Source organism: Prunus avium, chromosome 1 (genome assembly GCF_965620075.1).
Source record: "Prunus avium chromosome 1, drPruAviu1.hap1.1, whole genome shotgun sequence".
In the NCBI taxonomy this organism is placed as follows: Eukaryota; Viridiplantae; Streptophyta; class Magnoliopsida; order Rosales; family Rosaceae; genus Prunus; species Prunus avium.
Genome location: NC_142284.1, coordinates 9,848,749 through 9,859,478, shown reverse-complemented (window position 1 = coordinate 9,859,478; position 10,730 = coordinate 9,848,749). Strand labels below are relative to the sequence as shown.

Below are 10,730 nucleotides of genomic sequence, written 5' to 3'. Positions count from 1 at the left end.
GTCGCAAGAGGAAGTGGCTAGGCACGGGGGTGCCGAAGGCATAAGACTTGCTTGTCGCAATATAAAATGCCGGAGGGCATGGGGTGCCGAAGGTGCCAAGCTTGCACGTCGCAAGAGGAAGTGGCTAGGCACGGGGGTGCCGAAGGCATAAGACTTGCTTGTCGCAATATAAAATGTCGGAGGGCATGGGGTGCCGAAGGTGCCAAGCTTGCATGTCGCAAGAAAAGGTGTGCCGAATGGAGCCAAAGGGGGTCTGGGCTTAGTTTCGACAGGGGAGCCATGGTTGGGCCTAGGCTAGTTAAGTGTCGTGCCTTGTGGCATGAGCCTTCTGGGTGGGTCTTGGCTTGACCTTTGCCAGGTTTGTGGAGCTGGGCTTCGAGAGTCAACAGGCTGGAGCTTGGCCCTAAAACTTCGGCATGTTGATGTGATGTCTGAGTTTGACTCCTGATTACTTCGACACAGATAATGTTGAATGGTTAAGGATGATGATTGGAGGGGTGCCGAAGGGCACTGAAGGAAGGGAGAATGACAGAAGCCTTTTGTGTCGATTCCCACAGACGGCGCCAAACTGTTGATGCTCAAAATGGTTGGGCCAAGATTGAGTCCAACTTAGTGATGAGGTGTGATGGATGATGGGTGAAGGTTTGGACCTTCTGCGTGTATGTGAGGATTTGGCCAATTTATAAATACACAAAAGACAAGATATATGTGGTTCACCCTTAATGAATGGGCTACGTCCACAGAGAATATGTTCTCATTATGATATTGTTTACATTTGTACAAGGGGATTAGACCCAAAGATAAATGGAAGAAGGCCTAGGGCCTAAGGTACAAAGTTAGGAGTCTGGAGCCCAGAGGTCAAGTCCCCGGGTCTGGAGACCCAGGACTCGAAGGCCAGACTAACAGGAGAGTCCTGAAGAGGGAGCCCAGCTCAGTTTCGTATCCCCCCTTAAGTGGAGAGTGGTATGCTTTTATAGGTGAGAGGGAGCCTTCACTTCTTGTTGTTTTCCGATGTGGGACTCCTCTTACTTTGCTTAGAGTTCCTTCTAGTCTTCTAGTTGCTTGGTCAGTTACGGTGTCAACAATTGATATTTCTTGTATTAGTTTCTGTTTGATTTATTTAAAAATATATATAAAAATAAGTTTGTGTTCGATATTTTTAATTCCAATAAAAAATGGCATATATGCATGCACGTCAATTGGGTTAGAGTGACATAGCCAGATATTGCTGGAGAAATTTGACTAGAATGACTAGGATTTACTATGTCCAAATCAAAGAAAATAAAAATTCAAAAGCATGTTGTAACTTGTACATATATGTTAAATGTGCAACCAAGTGCAAAGAGAAATGTTCAAATGTGTCATAGGTCATATGTATATTCGATTGACATTTGGTTTCAAAAGTAAAAGAAGAAGAATTTTTCAACCGGTTGTTTAACTTTGTTGGCAGTCTATTTTTGTTATCTATTTTGTAGAACCTCTCCTTAATAATATGTTAATGCGGGCGGTGTATCTGTTGACACAATAGTATTTTAATATATTCTATAGGTAAGGAGCTTACAACTCAAGTGGTTAATAGTATTTAGCCTGCACTCGATGTTTTAGGTTTGATTCCCCCAATATCGCTTAAAAAAAATAGTATTCTAATATATATATCATTAAAATAAAAAGAATAAATTTGAGAACAAACATATGTTATTTCAACCAAGAATGAAGGTATAAATTCCTAATTTATAATTCTGAATATATATATATATATATATATATATATATATCGAGCTTCAGTTGATGGATTCCATAAATAAACTTATTTGAGGGACATCCTTATAGGGCCCACTTCGTATTGTATTTCACTAATCCAAACAATCTATTTTGTAAATATTCATTCAAAGATCATCTCTACAAAAAATCACTTGAATCCAATATCATTTGACCACTCAATTGAATTATTGAAGTTTTAGTAATTTATTGAAGCACCGTGTTCATTGATTTTGTAAGACACAATTAGATGTCGAAATGGTTTCCAATTTGTCTAATTTTTTGCTAAGATGATCTATGAATGTAGACTTAAGAAATAGATGATTTCGATTGTTGAAAAAAAATTAGGAGGAGATCCTAAAGGGTGTCCCTCAAATAATTTTGAGGAATCTCTCAATAGAAGAGGACTGTATATATATACAGAGATATGGAAGTCAATGTTGAGGAAAAACAAGAGGCAGCTCCGACTCCAAAAATGAAAAAAAAGAAAAGAAAGAAAGCGGCAGTTGACTAGTGTTGGCACTGGAGTCTGATCACAGTAATGGTTGCAGAGTATCGTTTATTCTCTCTGAGTTGATGAGAATACTGTTTTTTGTTAATTTTGACCAACTGGAGTTTTGGCCACTTTCTTTGAACATTTACAAGCCAACAAAAAATATCTAAATATCCTTCAACGTGTAGACTTTAGAGTATCTAAATGCTGGCAAAGACTTGTTCAAACTTGGCATGATGCTTCACTCAAGTTTTACTTTATTGACAAATAATGAAGATAATCCCAATAAACTTCAAAATAAAAGGAAAAATTGCATTATCCTTTTCTTGAAAGGCTTGCTAAAAATATTTAACTTATTAGAGGGAAAAAAAACTTATAGCCTCATAGGTTAAACGGATCTCGAGGCTCTATATTTTAGCTATCATGCATTTATTTGCATTTTGTAAGATCTTAACCATTCTAATAATCTAACAACTAAGATATGACATATCAATTTTTAACTTTTGACACATACCTATTTAATTAATAGATATTTATAAAAATACCCAATCCTAGACATGTATTTATAAAAATACCCAAGCATTATTTAAACATAGAAACATACCCAAAATGGGTTTTGGGTATGTGTGTAATGATGAGTTTTGGGTATGTTTATAAATGAGTTTTGAGTGTGTGTAATGATGAGTTTTGGGTATGTTTATAAAGTGTTTTGGGTGTTGGGTATTTTTATAATTTCAGCCCCCATTTTGGGTATTTTAGTGAAACTCCCAAAATTAACTCCAAATTAACACCGTTAGTTTCAAATAAAAAATAACAAATAAAAAACACTAAACTTATCATCAGTCACCCATGACACACCCCACCCCACTCACGACAGAAATTTATGAGTGGAGACGCTTCAGAATTTTTTATGAGTGTTACGTAATTTGGATTGGGTTAAGTGAGCAAAAGGCCACCATAATAAGACCTAGTGCTTGCTTTTTTATTGCATTATTATGCAAAACCAGTTTAGCTGATTGTTTGTTAACATAGTTGTTAATTCGTAAAGAACGAGAGAGGACTATGTTAAAAACAATGAAGGCCTAGCTAAATGCTATGTCCGCACTCTAAATACATAAATGATCACTTTCATTGCATTGCATGTGGAAAAATTGGCTTAGTAGAATGTGCATTCAAGCACCAACACTGACTGAGATTGATATTTGAAAGTCAATAACAGGGAGCTTTATATTGTTTTGGACCACGATGGAAATTTTCCTTTCAGGACTTTAATCGAGCACAAGGAGAGCAAAAATCTCAATCAAGAAAAATACATGAATTGCACGCACACATGCTGATTGTCAAACCCATTTTGACAGCTATGGCTACGCTTTTCCATTCCTTGTTCATAAGGACGCATTTGGTTCACACCATTTTGAAGTAATATATATATTTTAAAACTATGTAGAGGGAAATATAAATTGAAATTTCTTCCGCTGTTAGAAATAAAAGTACCATTAAATAAAAAGTTGGGTGATTGCAAATGAGCAGTTTCTAAATCACAACACAAACTTGTTTGGATTGTGGGAAGGATTTGATGATAAATAATTTCCCATGATTTTTTTCTAAGGGATGAGAAATGGAAGATTCATTTCCCATATTTGGTAATGCTAGGAAAGTAAAGTTGATTTAATTTTTCAATTATAGCCATATGAAATCAAATAAAAAAGAATGCATTTATAGCTATATTGTAATTCTAAATTATTAATGGGGACAAAATGGTCATGAAAAATGTGCATTTAAATTTAATGCTAGAACATTTTCCCAAAGTTTCCCATGGGAAGGGAAAATGAAACCAAATGGGGAGGAAGGTTACATTTCCCCCATATTTTCTCATGTGTTAGACAAACATTTACCATGTATGTACTTACCAAACATAGGAAAACAATTGATTTCTCATTCCCAAGCCTTCTTTCCCATGAACTAAATGCAGTAATTTAATAAGAAATATTTCAATATTTCGTATTCACCATCTACACTCACCAATTATGAGACTGAGTTAAAATTTTCCAACATAAATTTACCAAACAAACCATATTAATATCTTCCAAATTTCTAATACTTAAACTCCCATAATGAGTTTTTAGCTCAAGTAATTAAGAGCACTTAACTCTCTAACCGAGGTTTGAGGTTTGATTTCCCCTCACGCTATATTACTTGTATTATAAAAAAAAACCCATTAATTTTTGGCTAATATATACATAAATCTTATGTATAACATTACTTGGACAAGGAAAACAAGATGTGTCCAATATAATTGAGCACATCATAAATATTAGAAATGATTAAAATCAACTTTCCAGCTCTAGACAGTAAACCTGATTTCCTACCATCTTTTTTTTTCTTTCTTCTTCTTAATTCTAGTATTGAAATCCTTGAAATGTGCAAATCAATCCATCTAATAATATTTTGAATTCCTAAATATTTGTCCATATGGGAGGGTAATCCAAAATTGTAGACAAAACGTCCCCTTTTCTTCTTGGGACCGAAGCAGAGAGAGTTTTTTTTGGAGAAATTATTTATAGGTAAATAATAATTTATGGCCGATGGTTGTTGGCAGAAAAAGAAAAAAGAAAAAAGTCGTTAATGGTGGGTTCGCAATTTAAACTTATTTGGAGGGTACTTTACATTTCAAGTAATGGAATTATAGAAAAGAAACTCGTGTGAAATAAAATTGTCCATTTTAGTGGTCAAGCGCCAACCCGTAGAGTCCTGGATCTACCAACCTCCCTCAACCAGCCCACCACTCTCTCTCTCTCTCTCTCTCTCTCTCTCTCTACACACACACCTCGTCACAAACAATATTGAATGAAGTAGAGTAGAGGAGTAAATTTTGTACAGCGCCAACCAACCAGTATGATATAAAAAAATTTATAAAATAAAAGTCAGTGTCAGTGAGCTAACTACCCAGCGCCACGTGACCAGCTCACCCCGCCCTCCTTCCCCCTTCCTCTCTCTCGTTGGTAGCAACCTCTCCGTCTCAGAGCCTCAACTCAACCCCTCCCTCTTCTCTTCCCTTCTCTTCTCTATATCTCTCTCTCTCTCTCTATTTAAACACCTCCTCTATCCTCCCTAAATTCCAGCATTTACATTTCCCCCAAATCCCAAATTCCACTCTCACAGCCTCACAGGTAAACTGCAATTCCTCTCTTTCTTCTACTATTTCCGGTTGACCCTCCAACTAACAGCCTCGGATTACGAGATCCGCTGTTTGGTTCCGTTTCTGGGATCCCATTTCTTGTCCGTATTTGAAATTTCCCCGGCTTTTGATGTCCTCCAGGAAAAATTGATCCTCTGTTTTGTTTTGTTTACGTTGTTTGGTGATATAAATGGAAATAGGAGTTTAGGAGGGAGCTTAAGATCTGCTTCTGCTTGTATTGTCTTTGACAATTGGGTTGGTTGGGGTTTGTTTGGGCTGGTTGGTTTGTTAGGTGCATTGCGTAGAGATCTGTTAGGTAACTATAATTGCGATCTGGTTGGCTTTAGGTGTGCTTTAGCTAACAGAAATTTGATCAATATTGTGCCTCTAGATCCACCTAACTGGATGATTTCATTTTGATCTACTTAATTCTAAATGCTTCTGCCTAAACCCATAATTATTGAAACAAGAGCTACGAATTTGTATGAATCATGTATTCATGTGTGATGCATCAGTGTCAGTAGTTGACAGTTTTGGTTTCTTATTGTATGTTCAGAAACCGGAGGTTGCCTTGACCAGAAACCATGGCCACCGGACAACTTTTCTCGCGCACCACTCAAGCCTTGTTCTACAACTACAAGCAGCTCCCAATCCAGCGCATGCTGGATTTTGACTTCCTTTGTGGTGTGTATCAGATCCTAATTTTGATCTCGAAAGTGATCTTACTTGTATTCTTTTAGAATAAAAATGTAAATGTAGTAACTGAGCTTTGTAATAGGGAGGGAAACACCGTCCGTTGCTGGAATCATTAATCCCGGTGCTGAGGGATTTCAGAAACTCTTTTTCGGTCAAGAGGAGATCGCCATACCAGTGCACTCAACGTAAGTCACCATTCTTTCATTCTCTTTTTAGATTTCATTTGTCTTTTTTAGCTGCAATCCACCTTATGTATATGTGCAGTTAGTCTTAACATAACTGAAGCATGCCAATTAAGTTATTAATCAAATTTCATTGTTGATCTGTTGTTATTGAATTTTTTTTTTTCTGAGTTTGAGATTGCCTGACCTTCATTTTGATAACTGTTGCAGGATTGAAGCATCTTGTGCAGCACATCCTACTGCCGATGTCTTCATCAACTTTGCTTCCTTTAGAAGGTCAGTGCTTATTTCGTGAGTAGTTTATTGGAGTGCAGAATTTCGATCCTGAATATATGTTGACATATCTGCAGTGCTGCCGCTTCCTCCATGGCTGCTCTGAAGCAACCAACCATTAGAGTTGTTGCAATCATTGCTGAAGGTGTACCTGAGTCAGACGCTAAGCAATTGATCGCGTATGCACGAGCAAACAACAAGGTTAGACAATAGATACAATGTCTTCTGAATTGCACTAACTATGAAAATGAACAGGAAGTACTCACTTGAATGATCATATAATTTTCAGGTTGTTATTGGCCCAGCTACTGTGGGAGGAATTCAAGCTGGTGCTTTTAAGATTGGTGACACTGCTGGAACAATTGATAACATAATTCACTGCAAGCTGTACAGGCCTGGATCTGTTGGTTTTGTCTCCAAATCTGTATGTAGCTATTCCGGTGCCTTTTTATTTTTTTTTCATTTTCTTTCTTGCATTCTGTTTTGTTCCATTGTTGACCATTCTTTATGCCCACTCAGAAGTCAATATCATTAACTTTCGGATAATTTTGGTAAATGTATATGTCAGAATGTATATACATTAAACATCTAGCAAATTACATTATGCTTTTGTATTTAATGTCTGATCAAGTTTATTCATTTAAGTCCTATGCCCTGAGTTTTAGAAACTACTGAGAATAGGTCTAGTTCTGCAATGTGCCATGAGTTTCCACATATTTATTCAAACTGCGTTGCGGTGTGCCTTGTCAAGAAACTCATATTTTTGTTTAGAATTCTTAAAATAATAAAATATGTTGCCATTGCAGGGTGGGATGTCTAATGAATTATACAATACTGTGGCTCGTGTAACAGATGGACTTTTTGAAGGTATCTACGTTTGGTCTGCTTAATTTAGTCTTCATAACTGATTTAATATTTGAGCAAGGTTGTAAAATTTGGGTATGTTCTTGAAACTCTTTAGGTATTGCTATTGGAGGAGATGTGTTCCCAGGTTCTACTCTTTCTGACCATGTTCTGCGGTTTAACAATATCCCCCAGGTAAATTTTGCTTTCATTTACTTCTCTTCAGGGCCTGTCCATTTTTGCATTTTGTTTGGGGGCATCAGCATCCTGAAATTTGCAATCTGATTTTTTGATCTAATGCAGGTTAAACTTATTGTTGTACTTGGGGAACTTGGCGGGAGAGATGAGTATTCTCTAGTTGAAGCTTTGAAACAGGGGAAAGTTTCCAAACCAGTCGTTGCTTGGGTTAGTGGAACTTGCGCAAGGCTTTTCAAATCCGAAGTACAATTTGGTCATGCTGTAAGTTGTCATCTCAGTTGCTCTTGACTAATCTCTTCCCAAGAAAGTAAAAGGGTTAAAAATTCTAAATCTTCCTTCACATTGTCTAAATCAGGGTGCAAAAAGTGGTGGTGAGTTGGAGTCTGCACAAGCAAAGAATCAAGCCTTGAGGGATGCTGGAGCTGTTGTTCCCACTTCATATGAAGCTTTAGAAACTGCTATCAAGGAAACCTTTGAAAAACTGGTAATTTACAGCATACCTTGAGGATAACCACCACAAAGATTGCTTGAAAAGTTCTCTAATTCCATTAGTGTCCGTGGCTGTCTAAGACAAATCTGGTTGATTTCCACAGGTTGAACAAGGGAAGATTACACCAGTGAAGGAATTTAAGCCTCCACAAATACCTGAAGATCTTAACTCTGCAATTAAGAGTGGAAAAGTTCGGGCTCCAACTCATATTATATCCACAATCTCTGATGATAGAGGTATGTATTAAATCCAATGACATTCCTATATTTTACTCATGTGTTTGATATTTAGACATCAGTTTCATTGACTTCTTTTAATCCACTTTGCAGGTGAGGAACCATGCTATGCTGGTGTACCTATGTCCTCCATTGTTGAGCAGGGTTACGGTGTGGGTGATGTTATCTCTCTTTTGTGGTTCAAGCGCAGCCTTCCCCGTTATTGTACTCAGTTTATTGAGGTAGATTCCTGATTACTATGGAGCTGCTTATTCATACTTCTTCACCCATCTGTTTAACTTTTGTTTACTAAAAATCTAGCTGTGATTGCTCTAGGAGCAAAATTGTGTATTCTAGCCTCTTTCACTAATACATATGACATTCATTTCAGATATGCATCATGTTATGTGCTGACCATGGTCCTTGCGTCTCTGGAGCTCACAACACAATAGTAACTGCTAGGGCTGGCAAGGACCTTGTTTCCAGCCTTGTCTCAGGTAGATATTTTACCACTGAATGTTCTATACTTTGTTATAAAATTTTCTACTTTAAGGACTGGGCTTCTCAGAGATGATTTGGTTATGGAATAATTATATATGAGCCTTTGAAACAGGTTTGCTCACAATTGGTCCCCGATTTGGTGGTGCCGTTGATGATGCTGCTCGATACTTCAAGGATGCATATGACAGGGTGAGCTTTATTGGACATTTTGTGTGTAATAACTCAACGCTTAAACGTTAAAATAATGTTTTAACTCTAACAAGCTATCCCTCTGCTGTGTTTCATCAGAATCTTACACCTTATGAATTTGTCGAGAGTATGAAAAAGAAGGGCATTCGTGTGCCAGGGATTGGGCACAGGTATTGAGAGTTTTCAATATTATGCAATAGTATAAACTTGGGGTTTCAATCTTTAATGCATTTAGTAGTTGCATAAGAAATCTTATTGTTGGAATTTCTTGTTTCTTTGCTGTGGAAAAGGATCAAGAGAGGGGACAACAGAGATAAGAGAGTAGAGCTGCTACAAGCGTTCGCACGCACACATTTCCCTTCTGTCAAATACATGGAATATGCCGTACAAGTTGAAACCTACACACTCTCGAAGGCAAACAACCTGGTCCTTAATGTCGATGGTGCTATTGGCACCCTGTTCTTGGATCTTCTTGCAGGCAGTGGAATGTTCAGCAAGCAAGAGATTGATGAAATTGTTGATATTGGCTATCTGAATGGGCTATTTGTGCTGGCACGTTCCATCGGTTTGATTGGGTGAGTACTAAAATAATTTCTTTGGCCAATTTTCTTTTGGTTAGGTAGACTTAAATTCTGGATATAGACACGTGAAGAATCAATTCTACATAGGCACATAGCTTCTTTACACCAAAGGAAAATGTATTTGGACTTAAAAGGTCGCTAAACAGATTAGGTGGTCCTACGGTCCTGTTGTGGCTGATACAGATAGGACTTATTAATAACTCAAGTAGTCAATTCCTATTTGTTGGGTTTATATATGGTTTAGATACCCTAGCTTTGCCATTGAGAGTAATACGAAACAAACGATTGTCCTTGATGACAATGAGGTTCAGTGGTGGGTCAGATAAACATAGGAGAGAGGACATCATTTTCTGCTTTACACATGATGTATTCCTTAGAATTTCTGTAAAATTTCCTTTTACCTGACTGATTACTCCCTGCCCTTCATATCAGGCACACTTTTGACCAGAAGAGATTGAAGCAGCCCCTATACCGCCACCCATGGGAGGATGTTCTTTACACCAAGTGAAAGGCTCTCGGATAGCAGGTGCAAAGCCGACTTACCTGCTTTCGACAAGCATTGTTGTCTTCAAGGTCCTTGAGTCTGCAGATTCGCTTGGAATGATTGTTCAGTTGTTAGAATAGTGTTTGTATTGCTAATGCTGGAGTTGAGTATCTTCATTTGTAAGTTGTATCCAAAGTTCATAAAGGGACAACCTCGAGCAGTTTACTAAACAAAGTTATGTTTTCCTATAAAATTTCTTGGTTTCACTTTCTGGGTTTTTAGGAGAGAATAGAGTAAAGTGGGTATTCTCTTGGGCATGTTTTGTCCTCTCCAAGGAAAAAAAAAAAACCAAAAAAAAGAAGGTCAATGAATAAATAGAAATTTGTCGCACGCATACCGTTTTCTTTTTATTCGGTTTCATTGGTCCATATTTTGAGTGCCGGTCTGTATTTTAACAGAGGCTAATGTTTTGATTAACTTCTACTGGGCAATAATGAACTATAACTTGGGAGATTTAAGCACTAATTGGGGTTTTGAAACTAGTGCTTAGCCAATCTTGCCATATCATTGAGTAACTTGAGCTAACCAAAACCAAGGATTGCCCACGGGGTTTTGTACTTTCCACTTTTTGACCCAAAAAAAGTAGACA

At 37.4% G+C, this 10,730-nt stretch overlaps 1 protein-coding gene across 1 annotated transcript; it reads left to right on the top strand.

The window, feature by feature from the left end:
• The first annotated feature begins 5,189 nt into the window (after positions 1-5,189).
• Positions 5,190-10,347, top strand: ACLB-1 (ATP-citrate lyase B-1). Its single transcript, XM_021975378.2, has 17 exons — positions 5,190-5,421; positions 5,986-6,113; positions 6,208-6,310; positions 6,518-6,583; positions 6,658-6,781; positions 6,870-7,004; positions 7,387-7,447; positions 7,542-7,618; positions 7,727-7,882; positions 7,977-8,105; positions 8,215-8,347; positions 8,441-8,568; positions 8,718-8,823; positions 8,940-9,016; positions 9,116-9,186; positions 9,307-9,591; positions 10,030-10,347. Exons 2-17 carry the CDS (start codon positions 6,014-6,016, stop codon positions 10,103-10,105), a joined length of 1,827 nt encoding a protein of 608 aa, XP_021831070.1. The 5' UTR covers positions 5,190-5,421; positions 5,986-6,013; the 3' UTR covers positions 10,106-10,347.
• The last annotated feature ends 383 nt before the right edge of the window (positions 10,348-10,730 follow it).

Coding starts and splice junctions, on each gene's coding strand:
- ACLB-1 (XM_021975378.2), top strand. CDS start 6,014: ATGGCCACCGGACAACTTTTCTCGCGCACCACTCAAGCCTTGTTCTAC. Junction 6,114..6,207: donor GGATTTTGACTTCCTTTGTG/GTGTGTATCAGA, acceptor GCTTTGTAATAG/GGAGGGAAACACCGTCCGTT. Junction 9,017..9,115: donor TCAAGGATGCATATGACAGG/GTGAGCTTTATT, acceptor GTGTTTCATCAG/AATCTTACACCTTATGAATT.